A 20,753-nucleotide genomic window follows, 5' to 3' on the forward strand; every position below is an offset into this window, starting at 1 on the left:
GCGATAGCTCGTCACGAGGGAGTGAAACAACATGGGCGCGGCATGGAACCACGATAGAATAAGACTTCATTGGACTTTCACGCTTACTATCAACGTTGCAAATGATGGCTCGCACTTGCGTGGATGACAAAAGATGGTGACGATCAGTCTTACACCCCCATCTCGAAAACTGTTGGGAATGTCTTAACCCAGTTTTCAGTCGTCTGCAGCTTCTCACAGAAGGAATCAAGGTTGCGTAATCTCAAAAGAGTGTGAGACCTCAATCAGGAGATCAAGAGCAAGGGGTTCGGGGAAGGATCCCTTGAATCCGAACATGGTACGAAAAATGCTACCTCGCATCGGATCCACGGCCAGACTTTTCCGCCTCGCCCCCTGGATACCCGAAAGGCCTGTTATTCGTGGGATCCGCATCCTGGCTGAAGATTGCAGCTTGCAGAGCCGCGGACGGGCGGCGATCCCGCCATCTATCCGCATCATACTATCTACCCGCTACCCGCTCCAACTACCGGGTGCCCTCTTGGTTGATGCTAGATAGAGACTGGGTTGTGGGGGGATTCGCTCGTTTACTGGCCTAGCATAGTTGGTTATGGCTTCACGTGTAACGTAACGGGTGTCCCGAAGTGGAACTTCTGAATCGACAAGGCGTGAACCGTCAGGCAAGTATTATCTGAATCGTCCGGATCCGACGGATAGTTTGCCATACCACCACATATGTACGTCCTTCAAAAGCACAAGAGTTTCCCTGTCTCAACTACGCCGCAGTTGAACTTCTACTCCAGGGGTTTCGTGCAGCCAGGGCCTCATCTAGACCTGGGGCTTGGAACGTAGTTGAGGCATTTGCTTCGCCATGGCAGTCCAAGAAAGAAAATCACTGCAGTGTCTCGTACGTTGAAGTTTTCAGACATCACTCTACGACTCCTTTAGCCGCTGCAGCGTGAAGCCTACCCCTGAAGCTGTCGCCATATCTAAGAGTTACACAAAAGGCACAGCTGCATATCTGATCATTGTGTGTCTGATGTTTCCAGTATACGCCGAGATATGAGAACCAACTTCCTAACACGTGCAAGGCTAGATGATAGAGAACCCTCCAAGATCCACGAACCGGCATGATGGAGGTGGGAGAAACTGACCACATTAGAGATTAGCGGCGCCTTGGTCGGGTGGCTCAGGACATGGTGTTGTCACGATAGCAGGACTGGAAATTTGATAGGCTGATTTGCGAGGTGCTTCAAGTTGGAGATATGGTCTCTGAGGATGAAGGATGGGAGATGAGAGAACAAACTCAGGGATCACCAGTGGGCCAAGGCCATTGCTTGGATATATAACGTCGAAGTCCATGCTCTAGATATCTTAGGCCTAAGCGTGTCCATTCTCGCCTCGTCACTGCAAATTTTTAACCCACTCAAAATGCCTTCTACTTGTCCACAAACCCCTATCCCCATTGCCATTATTGGCATGGGCTGCAGACTACCCGGAGGTGCCGACAGCCCCTCAAAGCTCTGGGACCTCCTCTCCAACGACCGCACAGCCTGGCAAGATGTTCCACCAGATCGTTGGAACTGGGAATCCTTTCACCACCCTTACTCAGATTCCCAGGAGGGCCACAATCAACGTGGTGGTCACTTCATCCAACAAGACATTGGCGCCTGGGATGCCAAGTTCTTTGGAGTCTCCCCCAATGAAGCAAAAGCCATTGATCCTCAGCAACGTATCCTCCTTGAGACTTCATACGAGGCTCTCGAGAATGCTGGTATCCCACTTGACAGCATCCGTGGATCTGACACGGCTGTTTACGTCGCGACGTTTAGTCAAGATTGGGAGACGATGATGATGAAGGACACACACAATCTGGCCAAGTATCACGTAACAGGAACTCACAAGGCCATCGTGGCCAACCGCATTTCATACCTCTTTGATTTCAAGGGTCCTTCACTTTCCTTGGATACAGCGTGCTCTGGAGGTCTAGTGGCGCTTCACCAGGCTTGCCAGGGTCTTCGAAATCGAGAATCGAAAATTGCACTTGTTGGAGGAACCAATCTCATTCTATCTCCGGAGTTTATGTTTGGAATGAGCTTTCTCAAGTACGTTGCACTTAATCATGGGTGGTGTGTTTTCTGACATAAATAGTATGCTTAATGATGACGGCAAGAGCTACTCATTTGATGAGCGTGGCTCTGGTTATGGAAGAGGAGAAGGCGTTGCTACCCTTGTCCTCAAGCGTCTTGATGACGCTCTTGAAGATGGCGACCCAATCCGTGCCGTGATCCGTAACACGGGTGTTAATCAGGACGGCAAGACAAACGGCATCACATACCCAAGCGCAGAGTCTCAAGAGATGCTCACAAGAGCCGTCTACCATCAAGTTGGGCTTGACCCCAAAGAGACGGCTTACGTGGAGGCTCACGGCACGGGCACGATTGCCGGGGACAAGATTGAACTTGGCGCCATTCAAAAGGTGTTTTGTCCCAATAGGAACTCGGAGCTCTATGTTGGCAGCGTCAAGGCGAACATGGGACATCTGGAGTGTACCAGTGGACTTGCGGCAGTCATCAAGACTGCCTTGATCCTTGAGAAGGGGTACATCCCTTCCGTGCCGAGCTTGGTCAACTTGAAGAAGAGTTTACGGGATATTGACAAATATGGAATCAAGGTATGTTCAAAACATTTCCAATCCTAACAGCAGACACTCACGATTATGTTATTTAGATACCGCAACAACTTCAACCGTGGCCATCAAACGCCATCCGCAGAGCCTCGGTCCAGAATTTCGGCTTTGGTGGGACCAACGCTCACGTCATTCTCGAGGCCTTGGACGCCTCAACTCGAACGAATGGGGAGGCTCATACCAACGGCGTCAACCATATGGAGAAGCGTTCGGCGCCCCCTCGACTTTTTGTCTTCTCTGCCAAGTCGAAAGACTGTCTGCGTTCGAACCTCAGCGAGCTCCAGAAGTGGGTGAGCCCACGTCAAGACACGCTCGATCTTGGTGATCTTGCCCATACACTGGCCGCTCGCAGAAGCCTCATGGCTTGGAGAGCTAGCTACGTTGCCTCATCGGCAGAAGACTTGACTTCCTCCCTCGAACGTCTATCCTTGACAAGATCCTCGAGACACCCGCCGGTTGTCTTTCTCTTTACTGGCCAGGGAGCTCAATGGTTTGCCATGGGCCGCGAGCTACTGCAGGCCACCAACCCGTCTGTCTTTCGAGACTCTATCTTCAAGTCTGACGAGATCTTGAAGTCTCTTGGCCTCACATGGAGCCTGGTTGAAGAACTCCAACGAGACAAGGCCTCTTCGCAGATCGACAAGAGCGAGTTTGCGCAGCCAGCTAGCACGGCAATCCAGGTTGCCCTTGTTGATTTTTTGAAACATCTTGGCATCCTACCTGAGGCTGTTGTCGGTCACTCAAGTGGAGAGATCGCAGCAGCCTATGCGGCTGGGGCTTTGACCCAGCAAGAAGCTTTGACTGTCTCGTTCTGTCGAAGCCAGATTGCTTCCTGGTGTCATGAGATGATTCCCACGCGAGGTGCCATGCTTGCGGCTGGACTAGGTGAAGCTTCCATCTTGCCTTACATCCAACAGGTTCCCTACTCGGTAAGTCAAACACTGGCATATTGGTCTAATTCTCTAACACTTTCTTGCAGCGTGGAATCGTGTCGGTTGCGTGCATCAATAGTCCAGTTAGCACGACCTTGACTGGCGACAAGGAGGCAGTTGAGTATCTGCAAAAGTTGCTAGAAAAGGCCTCTGTTTTCAACAGGCTTCTCAAGGTTGACACAGCTTATCATAGCCACCACATGAGGACGGTGGCTCCCAGATATCTCGACGCACTTGGTGAAGGTGAGTGAGCCAATCACTTCAAAGCTTTCACGGCTAACCTCCGATAGTTCGCGGAACCACCCTGTCATCGACTGGAGTCCGCTTCTTTTCTTCCGTCACCACTATGGAAAAGACGTTCGGGTTTGGGTCCGAATACTGGGTCAAGAACCTCGTGTCGCAAGTTCGATTTAGTGAAGCCCTCGAAAGTCTCTGTCGTTGCCTCCGCCAGGAGAACTCGGGCATCATGAATCCCGTCTTCATCGAGATTGGTCCTCATGCAGCTCTCAAGGGTCCGTTCGGACAGACCCTCAAGGCTCTGAATTTGGCCAACTTTGACTACGAGTACACGTCAGCGCTGGTTCGTCTTCAAGATGCCCGTCAGTCCGTTCTTTCTGCGGTCGGAAAGCTGTTCGAACTGGGCTACCCTGTGAATGTCGATACTGCCAACTCTCTCGGGTCGCCCTCGCTCCCCGCCAAGGTCATCTCAGATCTGCCTACTTACTGCTGGGACCATTCAGCCAAATACTGGCACGAATCTCGACTCAGCAAGGAGTATCGGCTGCGTCAGCATCCCTACCATGACCTTCTGGGTCTGAGAGTAATCAGCGGCAACTCGATTGATCCCACTTGGCGACAAATTCTCGGCGTTGATCGTCAGCCATGGCTCGCCGACCACGTTATTGATGGCTTCAAGATCTTTCCGGGATCAGGCTATGTCTGCATGGCCATTCAAGCAGCATGGCAACTTGCCGAGGACACCAAGAAAGCCGACAAGGTCAGTCACATCAGACTGAAAAATGTCCGCTTCATCAAGGCCCTCGTGATCCCGGATAGCCTGGACACTGTTGAAGTCCAAATCATTCTCCGCCGAGGCCCCTCAACCTGGCGTGAGTTTGTTGTTGCGGCACTTTCCGCAGAGGGACAGTGGTCTGAGCACTGCCGAGGTCTAGTCACGGCTGAGTACGGCTCCCAAGAAAACGAAGTAGAGGGCACTCGAGAGGCGGACATCGCTTCAGATATACGGGCCCAGTGGGTGCAAAACGCTCGCGAGTCTTGCAAGACAGAGGTCGACCATGACACCATCTACTCCAACCTCGAGCGAAACGGAAATTTCTACGGTCCAACATTTGCTGACATTGTCCATTTGAACCTCGGGGATCATGAAGCGGTCGCAACGGTCCGTGTCCCGGATGTCCAAAGTCACATGCCTGGTCAGTTCATGCAGCGTCACCTCATTCATCCAACCACTTTGGACGCAATCACGCATGTCTTTCTCCCCCTCCAAGCCATCTATCATAAGTCAGGATCTGTCATGCCCACCTCCATCGGAGAGATTGTTATTTCACCGACTGTTCCAAACCAAGCCGGACGAGAACTCGAGGTCGTGGTTGGCTTGCTTGCCACTGGAGCCAAGATTGCCGTCCTTGAAAAGGGCGAGACAGATCTACGGGCGGAGCCAGTTGTGAGCATGTCTAACCTGGAGACTGTGGTGATCGGAGAGGGGCAAAAGTCGCCTGATGAGGATCATGAGCGAAATACTGTTCTTCACGTCGACTGGGAGACAGACGCCGACTTCTTCTCTGGACCATCACTGAGACCGACGACACCACCTGGAAAGGCAGCTATCGATCACCATGTCGTCCTGGCACGAGGTGCAGCTTTGCACATCAGATCGTGCATCACCAACATTTCTCGAGATGATGAGGGATTTGACCCATCAGCCCTGACGGGCTACCGAAAGCATCTCTTCAAATGGATGCAGGATTACAACTCGTCACAAGCGAGCAAGATGCTACTAGCGGATGTCTCCATGATCTCGGCTATCGAGATTCTCTCGTCGCTCCCGAAGCTAAGTGTGGAGGGAGATCTCCTCTCCACAATCGGCCCGAATTTGATCTCCATCGTCAAAGGAGAAATGGATCCTTTGCCACTGCTCCTCGAAAAGGGCAGACTCGGCCAAGTTCAAGAAAACATTGAGACGGGACGAAAGCTCGGAGTCCACGTCAGTCAATATATTTCATCTTATGCGATCAAAAGACCTCGCATGAAGGTTTTGGAAATTGCATCGAGCACCGGCTACCATACTGGTGATATCCTCAAGGCGTTCGATGGGCGAAACATACAGTCTTATGACTTGACCGATGTATCGCTTTCGCTTTTGCAACAACTCAAGTCTCCCTTTGCTCAACATGAAGGCGTCAACCTCAAGGCTCTCGACATCAACCAAGATCCATTTGACCAAGGATTTGGACCCGACTCTTACGACGTAGTGATTGTCAACAACGTGCTGCGCATCGCCGACTCTTTGGATGAGGCTGTCAATAATGCACGCAAGCTTTTGGTTCCCGGCGGCGCTCTTGTTCTCCTCGGGATGAGAGACCCATCACCAACATACGGACTCATATTTGGTATGATGGAGAGCATGTGGTCAAGTATGTCCCCTTCTCCCATTCTACACGCCTTTACTTACAGACTGCCCAGGCCAACATACTGACCAACTGCCACTCCCTTCACCAGCCGAGTGGGAGCATGTCCTTTCAATCAACAGCTTCAGTGGTCTTGAGCCCGCGACGAAAACGTTTGACAGAGTTGGCCAGTCCTGCTACTGCGTCATCTCAACTGCTCTAGCTTCAACAACCCGCAAAAGAATGCCAGTCAACATAATCACCAACACTGAAGGGAAACTCCTGAACTTTGCTGGCCAATTCTCGTCAATTCTGGCAACCAACGGCATGGCATCGTCCATTTCAGGCCTCACTCAGCACAAAGTTGTCCCAGAGTCTCTGTACGTCGTTCTCGACGAGGGATCCGATCCACTCTTGGCCAACCCATCCTCAGCGAGATTCTCAGAGCTCAAGACACTTGCCCTCAAGGCCAAGTCTGTTCTCTGGGTCAGCATGAGAGCAGACGGCGCGAACTCTTCCTCGGGGGCCGACATGAACATGGTGACTGGCTTCACGCGCGTGGCACGCAAAGAGAATGAGTCGCTGAAGCTGGTTTCACTGGTCGTGAAGCAAGATTCTCCTGCAAACCTGGACATTCTGCGTGTCATGCTTCGCATCATGGATATCTCTTTCTATCAACAGAGAAGCCCTAGTTGTGAACTGGAGTACGAGTACAGCGACGGCAGAGTGCTCGTTCCCCGAGTCAGGGCGGCGGCAAATTATCAGCGATGGATTCAAAGCAAGACAGACGAGACCACGACAGATGCCACACCTTTTATCTCACCAGAGAGACCTCTGAGGATGGAGATTGCAACACCTGGGCTGTTGAGAAGCATTCGGTTCACCGATGATGAGCCTCGTGGCATCTTGGGCCCATTCGATGTTGAGGTCGAAGCCAAAGCTTATGGGGTGAACCCAACGGACGTGGACACAGCTCTCGGCCATGTCAGCGAGCAAGTCAAAGCAACAGCAGTCTCAGAGTGGGCCGGTGTAATCACAGCTGTTGGGACTGGCCTTCGTGATCAATGGAAGGTCGGAGACAGAGTGTTCGGTCTCGGAGGCACGGCTCCATTCGCGAGTAATCCGAGCATCCCAAACCCGACTCTTATGCGCAAGATTCCATTCTCGATGGCCTTTTCTGAAGCTGCTTCGCTCTTGACGGCGTTTGTGACGGCTTACCATTCGCTAACTAACGTCGCAAAGCTCGAGGCTGGTCAGAGTATCCTGATCCACGCCGCGGACGAACCAACTGGTCAAGCTGCCATCATGATGTCACAGATGATGGGCGTGGAGATCTTCGCTACGGTCAAAGACTCTGAGGGGAGGACATTGATCAAAGACGAATTCCACATCTCAGAAAGTCACATCTTCTCGAACCAATTTTCGACCTTCAGAGAAGGAGTGATTCGCCAGACAGCCGGAAAGGGCGTGGACGTAATCCTCAACTCCCTTGCAGGCTCCAGATTCGAAGACAGTTGGGCATGCCTCGCGGGTTTTGGAACCTTTATCGATATTGGATACGGTGATAGCCCATTGACAATGACGACGACTGACAAGAATGCTGTTTTTGTGTCACTCAACTTGGGGCTCCTGGTCCATCGTCGACCACAGGTCATTGGAGAGGTCTTAGATAAGGTCATGGAGCTTTTTAGCAGTGGTCGTCTGAGTCTTGTTTCTCCGATCATCAGGATGCCCATGTCGGACATTGAAGACGCTTTCCGACTGCACTCTAAGACCCAGGGCAAGATTGTCTTGGAGGCTGATGACGGAGCTCTAGTCAAAGCTACAGTTCCTCGACCGGCACCTTTGAGGCTTTCGCCAGACGCGACTTATGTGATTGCTGGCGGTCTGGGAAACCTCGGGTTGAAGATTTGCCCTCTGCTGGCATCTCACGGCGCAAAACACATTGTGGCCTTGAGCAGGAGTGGCGCAACGAGGCACTCGGGGCACAGGGAAGCTCTGGAGAAAGAGCTTGAAGTTCTTGGTGCCAAGCTTTACCTCCCAGCGTGCGACATCATTGATGGCGACAAGGTCCAGGAAGTGGCCAAGTGGTGTGCGGACAACCTACCTCCTGTCAGGGGTGTCATTCAGTCAGCCACTGTGTTCCAGGTTGGTTCCAACACGTTTTTATGCATTAACACTTAACTAACTCGCGGGTAGGATGGTACATTGGAGAACATGGATGCCCAGCTATTCAACGGAGCAGTTCGTCCAAAGCGGATCGGTACTCTCAACCTGCATTCAGCCTTTGACAGCGATAACCTCGACTTTTTCGTCATGGTGTCCTCAGCCGCAGCGATCTTAGGGACCAAAGGACAAGCCCACTACAACTCGGGCAACTCGTTCGAAGAAGGCTTTGCGAGACAGCAGCTCGCAGCTGGATCCAGGACGCACTTTACGACAATCATGCCGGCGTTGATTGGCGGTTCTGACGCTGATACGACTGGTCCAGAGCGGAGACAGATGCTCTTTAGACAGGGAGCTACTATTGTGGAGTTTGACGAGGTCATCTCCATGATTGAGTACGCGGTTGGCACGCAGGCTCCTCGTGATGGGTATTCGCAGTTGATTGTCGGTATTGATCCCAATGCGATTCCCAACGACGGCACATACAATTACCCATTCTTCACCGATATCCTTCAGACCAAAGACGTCACGTCAACTGAGGATGAAACACAACAAGCACCCGCAACTCTCAATCAGAAGCTCGCAGCTGCCAACACTCTCCAGGAGACTCATGACGTGGTCTCTGAAGCCGTAGCGACAAAGATCCGGGAACTCATCGCCATTGGCCCGGATGACATGAGGTTGGACGTACCTCTTCCTGATCTAGGCATCGACTCGCTTGTTGCGATTGAGATCAAGAATTGGATCGGTAGAGAATTTGAAGCACCGTTGCAGACGTCTCAGGTTTTGGATGCTACAAGCATCATTACCCTGACTGACACAATCTTACAAACGTCCAAACGCATCGGCAAGAACAAGATGGATGACACCAGCAAGGCAGTCAGCGATACTCCAACCACCAACGGCTCAACCACCCATGGAACCGCCAGCAATGGTACAGCCACCAGCGGACCCACCATCAACGGGTCAAGCTCAGTTGAGAAGTCGAACAAGAGCCAAGAGTTGGTGCAAGTAAACAGTCGTCCCAAGCACGGCTTTGACTGTTGTTCCGCATCCGAGGAACTGCCCATCCTGCCTCTGCTCGATCTTGACACGGTTCTCGATCTATACTTCGGAGCCATCAAGCATCTTCTGACCCCACCGGAGCTCGAGCACATGGTTACTTTGCTGCAGAGGCTCAGTGAGCCTGGTGGCATGGGCAGAAAGCTCCACGCCAGACTCATGGACCGCTTCAATGACCCAACCATCGACAACTGGCTCTTCAAGCCATACCTGGAGACCATATTTACAGGTCGCAACTATCCCGTGTCGCCATTCAGTACCTTTGCCGGCAGCGATACACTCAGCAAGTTCCCCCACCGACAAGCAGAGAGGGCGGCCATCATCTCTCTCGCAGCACTCGAGTTCAAGCAGAAGCTCGAGGGCGGCAGACTGGAGCCAACCGTCATTGGTGGTCGACCCCAATGCATGTACCTCCACGGGTGGCTGTTCAACTCCTTCAGGGAGGCTCTTCCGGGTATTGATGAGATGCGCAAGATGCCGTCTGAGAACTACATTGCGGTACTTAGACGCGGTCACTTGTTCAAGGTCAACCTGACAGATGATCAGGGACGGCACGTTCCATTTGCGAAATTGGAGTCTAACTTCCAGGCCATCTTGGATAAGGTGAATGATGATTCGTGGGTTGGCATTCTGACGGCAGATGAACGAGACTCGTGGGCTGAGGTAAGTCCCGGCGTTGACGGTGCATATTCACTATACTAAGATCGAGTAGATGCGGCAAGCTTTCAAGAACCTGAGCCCGGACAACAAACAATATCTCGACATGGTTGAAGGTGCAGCATTTGTCGTCAGTCTCGATGACGGCACACCCACCACGCCCTTCGAGCGAATGAGGTGCTGGCAGCTCAACGATGGCTTCAATCGCTGGTTTGACAAGGGCCTCAAGTTTGTCGTCTGCTCCAACGGAATGTCTGGATCCGTCGTCGAACACAGCATGATCGATGGCATGACAGTGAGAGAACTTTACGACGCCACTAGCTCAGCCATTCTCAACTATCGACGCGACGGACCAGATACACTCGATTCACGGAATGGCGTGGATGACATTAAGTTAGACGAGTACACTTGGCAATCTTCCCCGGCCATCGACCAGCGCATTAACCATGTTCGGGCTCGATACTTGCAGGAAACCTCCATCATTGGATTCACGACCTGGGAATGCGTCAACTTTGGTCAAGAGTATCTGCAGCTTCACAAGGTGCCCGCCAAAGGCATATTTGAAACGATGGTCCAGTTGGCATCCAAGTACTTCCTAGGCGAGAACCATCCCTGCTGGAGCGCCATCTCCATGGGTCATGCCCACAAGGGTCGCCCCGAGATCATCCAAACATACACGGCTGAGCTCAAAGCCTTTTGCGATGCAGCCGACAATTCTTCCATCGAAGCTCGGAAGCGACAGACGTTGCTGTTCGCCGCTGCAAGAAGCCATGTTGCCAATGTCAACCGCGTGCAACAAGGCAAAGGATATGAACGAACAATGTCAGCCATGCAAACCGTTCTCAAAGACGACGAGGCGATGCCTGAGATCTATAACGATCCGACTTATATCAGCATGCGACCTCACTGGCTGATGACTGGTTCGACCGATCTCGGAGGTTCTGGAGGTGGAGAGTTTGGCATGGTCCTGCGGTATCCTGATTCAGTGTGGGTTCAGTATGTTGTTGATGCTGCTTCGGCCAAGTTTTCAATCGTTACTGGAAGGGATAGGACGCAGAGGTTCTGCGAGTGCTTGGAGAGGGCATCCAAGTTGATCCATGAGCTTCTCGAGGTGGAGTGAAGTGGTCTAGCAATAGTATGATTTCACATGAGTTACGGACTGTATGAGTATAGGATTTATCAGGCATGAATATGAATTCCATTTGTCATTCTAACTAGCACCAAGTCGTATGAAACACAAGATACTAAGTTTCCTTGCAAGTTTCGCAGCTTTCATGCACGTCGGACCTGATCAACAAAATGATACCATCGTCGTCACCTCGACTTAGTGTCCAGAGGCGGCGTCAGTTCCGAAGCGACCGGCAATCAAAGTGCCCAGGAAAATACCTCCCAGGACTGACAGAAAGTATCCGACGTTCATTGTCATGACCGCGATCATACTATTGAGTATAGTTAGCACAAGATGGAATTGGGCAGCTTCGAACTGCCCGCAGAGGATATGGCATACAGAAGATAACCAATTCCACTGGTAACGACTTGAAACAGGGCGCGGTTCGTCTCGGTGGCCATGCGGAAAGGACGGTTGGCAAATTGCTCTCGCAGGCGCTCGGCGACTGACATGTTGGGGCTATACGAGTCCCTCGGCAGCACGACTGCATTGGGAGTACTGAAAAGTGTGCGCTTAACGGCATTGAGTATCTGGTGGATGACAGCGAAGGCGATCAGAAAGATGCAGGTGCCAGCATAGGTACCATCGCTGGAGGGAGCCCAGGCCGAGGAGAAGAGTGGTGTTGTGACAGCCCGGAAGAAGACCATGGCCATGTCGCTCGCGGGCATCATGGACGAGGAATGCGACATGTCCATGCTGCCCATCGACGTAGAGGTAGAGGTAGAGGCCGAAGTGGCTGTTGGCATGTCCATTGCCGTTGTCATTGTCGACATGTCCATCTTGAAAGGTTCACAAGCAGCGTCGGCGCTCGAGATTCTCAGTTGAGGGGCGGCAGAATAATAGAACTTTTGTCTCAGGGGTATTAAGCCGCGAGCATGGGTATGAACTGAGAGCTTACTGGGGCGATAGCCTCAGTCGTCAGCATTTTTCAAGCAACAGGTGATTCGCGGCCGCCATAAGCGATGTGGGCTTGCAAGTCGCGAGAGCAGTTTGCCATTGGTGATGCCCATGTAGATTCTTGCCGTCTAGCCGTGGTTCGCATGGATTCTCGGACTGGTGATGATTATTCTGGATCATCGCATGTATCAAAACCAGTCAAGACCCGGGAAAACGTGCGCAAACGTGCGCAGACGGTCAGCCCGGAGCACCGGTTCGGTAATCTAGCCAAGACGGACCGGACCAGTCTAGCGCACATGAGTAGAGTCTGTTGGCGGGTCTGGCGTAGAGTTGGCCGGGAATAAATACACAAAAGGGAGGCGTCCGTACACTTCACCTCATACACAGGTGTCCAGTCTTCTTTGACAAGGGAGTAATACAGCTCACTCGACTACCAGCAGCTGTAGAGGCCAAGCCGACATGGACAAGCAGCTTCGGCGCCGTGCAACACCATGGCTTGACAAGCCACTGGTGTTCTCTGGTAACTACCGCGAGTACGAATGCACTTTTAACGAGACATCTCAATGCGACTACCAGGAGGGCTACTGGAGATTCTGGTGAGCCGTAGAGTCCCATAATGGCCACATCTGAGCCTCGACTGACGCGTTTCTTAGGTATGAAGCCGATCACCGCTATGCGCTGCCCACCGTCGCCTTCTTCCTGGTAAGTACTATCGTCTTCGCCCTGGTCTACGTTGCAGGAAGCTTGACCCCTCGAAGGGTCCAGCAGACAAGGCCTGTGACCAAGACCAAAGCGCTGTATCGATACTTGTCGTATAGAACCTTCAGGATCCCAGCACTCGATTGGAACTCGGCACCCATCGGCCTGCTGGCACTGGCAGGTGTCGGTACCATCTTCTTCTTCGCCATGACGCTCGGTCCAAAACCGTACTATTGGCCGAACACGGACGACGTCGACTACGGGTCCTCGCCTCCCATCGCGACCAGGACAGGTTGGATGGCTTTGGCCTGCCTGCCCTTTGTGATAGCCACGTCAGCCAAGACCAACTTCATCACTTTGGTAACTGGCGTCTCGCATGAGCGGCTTCAGACATGCCATCGTTGGATATCCTACGCCTTCTTTGTGCTCTCCCTGATCCACACCTTTCCATTCATCATTTACAACATTGACAAGGGCATGATGGTCGACATGTGGAAAACCACCGTCTTCTACTGGACAGGTGTAGTCGCGCTTATTGCCCAGGCCTGGTTGACCTTTGCCTCATGGGGGCCGCTGAGGTAGGCGATGTCGAAACTACCCATAACCACAACGGAAAAGTCATTGACTGATGTATTCGCGTAGGGGTCTATGCTATGAGTGGTTCAAATTCGCTCATTTCGTCGCTGCACTCGTGTTTGTGCTGTTCTTGTTCTTCCATTGTGACGCCACACTAACTGCGTGGTATGTTGTCGCGACCCTCAGCACTGCACAATACTTATCACTGATCATTCACAGGGACTACTTTGCTGCTACCGGGGTACTGTTTTCCCTGTCGTGGCTGTATCGACAGGCACGCATCTACTTCGAACACGGTATAAGCCATCACGCCGAGCTAACTATTGCTTCCAACGGCTTCATTCGGGTTTCTGTACCGACCAAGGCAACCTGGACCGTCGCCCAGCATTATTTCGTTCGTTTCATTGGCCTAGGCCCCCACGCTTTGACGCTTCACCCGTTTACGGCCTGTTCTCTACCGTCCAGGGCCGCCAGAGGCGGATTCGACGAATCCAAGCTGATCTTCTTCATTCGCCCTCGCGGCGGGTTCACGGCTCGACTAGCACATTACACCGAGTTGCACACAAGCACCAAGATGAGAGTCTTGTTAGACGGCCCATATGGTGGTGTTGATGCCAAGGCTATTCATGATAGCCAGCGCATGCTCGTTATCGCCGGTGGATCAGGTGCGGGCTGGATCCTACCTTTCATCACAGCGTATCTAGACCGTCAACTCCAAGCCGGGTCTCCTGTAGATGAAGATTCTCACCAATCACTAAGAGTCATTTTGGTCACTCGAGACATTTTGACTACCACTTGGTTCGAGGAGGAGGTCCATCATCTGTTGAAGTCAAGACCGGAAGCGCCAACACACGGGTTTGAAGTCGAAATATACTACACGGGCTCGGAAGCAAACGAAGAAAATCCAACACAGACGGGGCAATTCTCAAAGGCCTTGGATCACCCAGAAAAGGCATCTCAGTCGACGCCTACCCCAGTCATATCGACATCAGATGCCGATGATGGTCAAAAGACGGAACCAAGGTCCGAGCCCAGCGTCCAACATCTGAAATCAAGGCCCAACTTGGCAACCAAGGTGGAAGAAGAGGCCAGATCGAGTGGTGCCGGCCAGTCCCTCGGCGTCTTTGTATGTGGTCCTCTCAGCATGCAGAGCGATGTTTCGGCCTCCGTGGCGCGTGAGCAGCTGGGCATAGCAAATAGGGGCACTGGAGACATCCTTCTGCATCTGGAGCATTTCTCCTGGGCTTAACTTGGCTGCGAGTGTCTTGCCATCCGGCACAGTGTAACCTCAAGAGCACTAGTTAACCACACTAGTTCAGACCGAAAACAATAGGCTACCTAGTTTTAATGTCTACAATATTATACACGTAATAACACCACCACATTCTTGCCATTGGCGTTTTGACAACATCCAGTGCAGTTCAAGAAATCGTGGTTCGGCGTCTTCTTAACTCAGAACCGTCCAGTGCCGCCACGTCAACCACCTCCCTAAGTGATAAGCGCAAAATTAAAAATTTACCCAAAGAGTGTAAGATAATGTACTTGATAAGCGAGTGTCTTAGATAAGTAAGTGTCTTAAGAAATCTTAACCCTTATAATAGAAATTATTAGAAAATTACTATTAATTATTTAATTAATTAAAACTACTTATTATATTCTTCCCTAGATATCTTAATTACTACCTAATAGGTCCTTATATTATGGCCGGGCTAGCTATAGATATTATAATACCGAACCCCCGGTCGCGCTAACCTTCCTTGACTACTATATCGCGACGATTTAGCTATTACCTACGTATTAATATCTATTTAATTAATTACTTACCTTCTTTTTTTTACTATTATTACTCTTTTTTTTTATAATCTAATCCTTTTTGCCCTCTAGCGCCGGCTTAATATCTTATTTACCTCTCAAAGGTCTTTAACCTTAGTCCTTAATAATATAATCTTATATATATTTCCTTTTATTGCCTTTATAAGAGACTTTATAGCCTCTATAATTAACTCTAGGGAGCTACTTTTATATCTTTTAATTTATCTTTCGAGGTATTTAGACTAAGATCTAGCCTTAAGTATAATATTTAACGTCCTTAAGACCTAAGGGGTAAAGGGTTTAACCCCCTCCTCGGCAGGCATTAGAATTTATAGCTATATATTAAGCTTTAAGACTATAGCTTCTAGGTCAAGGGGAATAAGGCTAGCTCCTTTAAAAGCCCCCCTAATATTTCTTTCTATTATAGTAGCCTTATATATTACGACCTCCGCGGCTATATCACATAGTCTTTATAAAACCCTAGGTCTTATAGACTTATTAGATAAGGACTAATAATATATTAGAATAATATTAATCTAAGACCGACGCGGCCTAGGAATAATAGCGATCTAATTTATAATTAGTCTAATATAATATATTTAAGTATATAAAATATACTTATTATACTTTTATATATATTAGTTACCTTAGCTATTAATATAACTTAGTTATACTTAATACCTTAAGTATATTACTAGATATAACTTATACCCCCTTATTTAAGATAATACTAATAACCCTTTACTAATATAAACCTAATATAACTAGTTTATCCCTTAGGAAAGATATAATTATTATATATTAATAGCTCTTATTTAATAAATTACTTATATTACCTTAAATAATATTAAATATAATAATTACTTAGGCTACTCCCGCTAATAACTACTAATAGGTTCTACTTACTAACCACCTGGCTATGCCTATCGCCCCTATCCTCGCTAACTTAGACGAGGAAATAGATAATACGGATAGCTTTAATAATGAGGATATTAAATAACTCCGGGCTTAGATTATCGCTATAAGCGCTGAGATAAATAATATATATAACCTTATTAAAAGGATAGGCGAAAACTAATATATCTAAAACGTAGAATACCTTAATAATATCTAAACTATTAGTAATATAATAGCTATAGCTATAAATAGAAGAGATATAAGAGAAATCCTAAAGCTAAACCCCCTAGAACTATTTAATAGGACTACTTATAAGCTACCTATGTTCCTTATTTACCTAAGGGCATTTATAATATATTACTTAATATAATTTATCTTAGCTATTAGTAAAGTCTAGTATACTATAGGGAGACTTAAGGGCTATGCTATAATATAGTTTAAACCTATTATAAGGGAATACCTTATAGTTCTAGCTAGCTAGTATTTACCTTATACTTATTACCTTTACTTAGACTATAAAGCCTTTAAAGTAATATTTCGATAAGCCTTTAGAATAATTAATAAAAAAGCATAAATTAAAAAAGAAATTAAGGCATTTTAATAAATTTAATTTATCTTAAAGTATAGGACTAAGTACCTTTAGCTTATTTTAAAACTTAATTAAAATTAAGAACCCTTAATATCTCTTTTTTTTAATAAACTTAAAAAAGAAATATAAGCTAAACTCTATAAAGAAAAATAATTAAATACCCTTATTAATTATATTAATAAGGTAATTAAGATTAATAATTAATAATTCTCTTAGAAAAAACTATAAAATCTTAAGTTTAGTAATAAAAATAATAATTCTTATTTTAATACTAACTAGGATAAGAAGAGGTAAAATAATACCTTATATAGTATTAACCTAGGACTTATAGAGCTTAGAGTAACCTAATAAGGACCTAAAGATATTAAATGCTATTATTACTATAAGAAAGGCTATAAGGTAAATAAGTATAAAAAGAAGTAATATAATATCTAAGAAGGATATTATAAGCCCTAAGAATAATAATTACTCCCTAAAGGTAAAAAATAATTAAATATTATTAACTAAGATTATAGTCTATAAATAGCTATCTATATTACTTAAATACTTAGGATATTATAAAGTAGGTATTATATTATAATAAATAAAAGAAACCCCTATAGACCTAAACCTAATAATAAGAAAATCTATAGCTAGGTAAGGTAAAGGATAAAAGTATAAGAAGAGGATAAACCTATATATTAGTAATTACTCCTTGAGCCGATAATATAAAAAAGAGCTAGACTAAGTAATATAGACTAACGGATAGTTATTATTATAATAACTAGGAAACTTAAAAAGAAAAAAATAGAAGTATAAATAGAATAAAAATTATAATTACCCTTAATAGTAGTAAAATAAGTAGACTTTAAGGAAGCTACTAAGGGAGGTTTTAATTATAAGAAATAAATCATAGGATATAATATAATACCCCCCTATATACCCTTTATTATATATAGAAGGGATTATTAATAAGATAACCCTGCGTAATATAATTATAATCTATGCCTATAGCACTAACTTAAAGTATCACGGGAATATAATAAAATATATAAATAATAAGAGAGGGAATACTATATACCGCGACGTATAGACTGAATCTCTAAAAGGGATACTAGAGACCTAGCTTAAATTAACTTTAAATATAATATAATAAAGTTATAGAAAGAACTTTAATAAACCTAGAAGAAATAATAGTAAGAAAGAAAAAAGATTAATAAAAAATTATAAAAAGAAGAACCCTACTTATAGCTCTATAATAAAGATAATAATTATTATTAGAGTAATAAATAAGAATGGTATATTTATATAGTATAAGAATATATAGATATAATATATATATAGGAGATCTATCTCTAAGCTTATTATAAGGAATTAGCTAAGAACCCCTAATATAAAGAAGTATTATTTAACCTATAAGATAATATATAAATATACCTTATATACTAGGAATATCTTAGTATCTTATAGATATCTTATTAATATTACTAATATAAAGAATATAAGGAAAAAAAGCAAAAATAAGATTATTTTCTTATTGCCCTATTAGCCTAGCTGAATAATAACCCTTATATATAATATAAGATAAAGAGATACTAAGTATTTTATTAGTATAACTCTATTAGAGTAGCATATATATAATATTATGAGGACTTATACTAAGTTATCTAGAAATATAAATAAATAATCCATAGGATTAAAGATTAGTAAAAGAAGATTAATTAGGAAGAATAAGGAGAACTAAGTAATGCCTAGTATAAAGAAGATTAAGAAGTAAAAAAAAGCTATTAATAATAATAAGATAGCTTAAGGAATAATTATAATTATAAAGTATATATAAATAGCGAGTATAAGTTTAATTACCTTAGCTATATTATTAAGAAGTTAAAAAATTAAGAACCTTATTTAATATAGGGCGATAGATAGATAAATATAAGAAAATATTACCTTAGAAGGCCCTTTACTTTATAAATAGAGTATATAGGCGATAATACCTAGAATTAAAAGTATAAGTTAAGGGAGAATAATTAAATATTTTAGTAAATAATAGAGCTAAGTAGAATTATTTTAACCTAATAATAGTAAATAGACTTAAGCTATTATAGAGGCATAAATAAATGCCTTATTTAGTTATTAACCTAAAAGGAACCCTTTTTAATTATAATAATAGAGTTATTAATTATAAGATTAATTATCTTAAGGTTTTTATTAAAAGAAAGAACTAAGAGATATTATTTAATATTATACTTAATAAGTATTATAATCTTATACTTGGGTACTTATAGTTATAATGCTATAACTTATATTTTGACTAGAGAACTAGCTAGGTGCTCTCTTTTAATAATAAGATACCTTTTATATTAAATAATAACTTAAGATATAATATAAGATCTTAAATTTTTATTAAAGATACTAGAGAAGCTAGAAAGAGGTAAATATAAGATACCTCTTTACCTAAAGGGATATAATATAAATACTATAATAAATAAAAATAATAGATATAGCGAATAATTATATATATTATAAAGTAATTTTATAAGTTAAAAGAAAACCTTAAGTAAATAAAATAAATACTAGGAGAGGAATAACTTAAGAATATTTTATTATAATATTATATCTATAAAAAGCTCTTTATAAAAAAACTTAAAATAAGTCTACCTAAATATATATATTATAACCTAGAAATCGAGTTTATTAATAAGAAGTAGCCTAGCTTTAGTAAACTCTACTTACTTAATAAAGTATAATTACTTATATTAAAGGAATATATTAAAGATATATTATAGAAAAGATATATTAGGGAAAGTAAGTTATTTATTAGATATCTTATTATATTTATTTTAAAAAAGAATAATAAGCTCTAGCTTTATATTAACTTTAGAATACTTAATATTATTATAATTAAGAATTAAATACTACTACTCTTTATTAGCGAGTTAAAAGATTAATTATTTAAAATAAAATATTTTATTACCTTTAACCTTAAAGGAGCCTATAACCTTATCTAAATTAAAGAAGGATATAAATAAAAGACTACTTTTTATACTAAATATAGATTATTTAAATATCTTATTATGCCTTTTAGACTTATAAATATACCTATTATATTTTAATAAATAATTAATAATATACTATAAGAATATTTAGATATATTTATTATATATTACCTAGATAATATCCTTATCTTCTCCGAAATAAAAGAAAAATATATAGGATATATCTATAAGGTATTATAAATACTATAAGATGCTAAGTTATTAATAGAACCCGAGAAAAGTAAATTTTATACCTTAGAAGTAAAATTCCTTAGATATATTATTTTATATAATAAGATATATATAAATCCTAAGAAAGTCTTTATAATTAAGGACTAAAAGGAATTAATAAATATTAAGGAAATATAAGCCTTTCTTAGTTTTATTAACTATTATTATAGATTCCTTTAATAATTTAGGAAAACTATTATATTATTAACCGACCTCACGAAGAAAAATAATATATTTATATTTAGGGATAAGGCTAGAAAGGCCTTTAATATAATTAAGGAACTTATCTTAAGCGAACTAATACTTTAGATATTTAACCTATCTTAATAAATTAAACTCGAAATAAATACCTTAGACTTTATATTAGGTGCCTAGATTAGATAATAAAACGACGAGGGACTCTTATACCTTATTGCGTTTTACTCCTATAAGTTATATAGGGTAGAACTTAATTACCTTATCTATAATAAAGAATTCCTTATAATAATTAATACTTTTAAGGAATTCTAATATTACCTTCTAGAAAGTAAATACTAAATTAAAATATATATTAACTATAAGAATATTACCTACTTCGCGAAAACTTAAGAACTTAGTAAATAATAACTATAATATATTAAATATCTTTTAGAATTTGATTATATTATTATTTATATTAAAGAAATAGAGAATAGTAAGGTAGATATTATTAGCTAATGACCTAACCTAGATATTAGGAAGACTAGAGTAAAAGAATAATTTCTATAATTTATATAGGAGGG

At 44.0% G+C, this 20,753-nt stretch overlaps 3 protein-coding genes across 3 annotated transcripts; 2 read left to right on the forward strand and 1 right to left on the reverse strand.

Moving 5' to 3' along the window:
• Window positions 1–1,407: 1,407 nt before the first annotated feature.
• Window positions 1,408–11,229, forward strand: NCS57_00465700 (Carrier domain-containing protein; the record flags this gene model as incomplete). Its single annotated transcript, XM_053054611.1, has 8 exons — window positions 1,408–2,081; window positions 2,128–2,650; window positions 2,707–3,594; window positions 3,645–3,840; window positions 3,888–6,251; window positions 6,301–8,372; window positions 8,424–10,115; window positions 10,165–11,229. The coding sequence occupies 8 exons, from the start codon at window positions 1,408–1,410 to the stop codon at window positions 11,227–11,229; spliced, it is 9,474 nt and encodes a 3,157-aa protein (XP_052916771.1).
• Window positions 11,230–11,433: 204 nt separating this feature from the next.
• Window positions 11,434–12,131, reverse strand: NCS57_00465800 (Copper transport protein; the record flags this gene model as incomplete). The annotated part of the gene is made up of 2 exons (XM_053054612.1): window positions 11,617–12,131; window positions 11,434–11,548 (listed from the first exon to the last, which is right to left on the reverse strand). The coding sequence occupies exons 1-2, from the start codon at window positions 12,054–12,056 to the stop codon at window positions 11,434–11,436; spliced, it is 555 nt and encodes a 184-aa protein (XP_052916772.1). The 5' UTR covers window positions 12,057–12,131.
• A 502-nt stretch (window positions 12,132–12,633) lies between these two features.
• NCS57_00465900 (FAD-binding FR-type domain-containing protein) lies at window positions 12,634–14,698 on the forward strand (the record flags this gene model as incomplete). Its single annotated transcript, XM_053054613.1, has 4 exons — window positions 12,634–12,770; window positions 12,828–13,451; window positions 13,516–13,614; window positions 13,669–14,698. 4 exons carry the CDS (start codon window positions 12,634–12,636, stop codon window positions 14,696–14,698), a joined length of 1,890 nt encoding a protein of 629 aa, XP_052916773.1.
• Window positions 14,699–20,753: the final 6,055 nt, after the last annotated feature.

Source organism: Fusarium keratoplasticum, chromosome 3, assembly GCF_025433545.1.
Source record: "Fusarium keratoplasticum isolate Fu6.1 chromosome 3, whole genome shotgun sequence".
NCBI classification, from domain to species: Eukaryota; Fungi; Ascomycota; class Sordariomycetes; order Hypocreales; family Nectriaceae; genus Fusarium; species Fusarium keratoplasticum.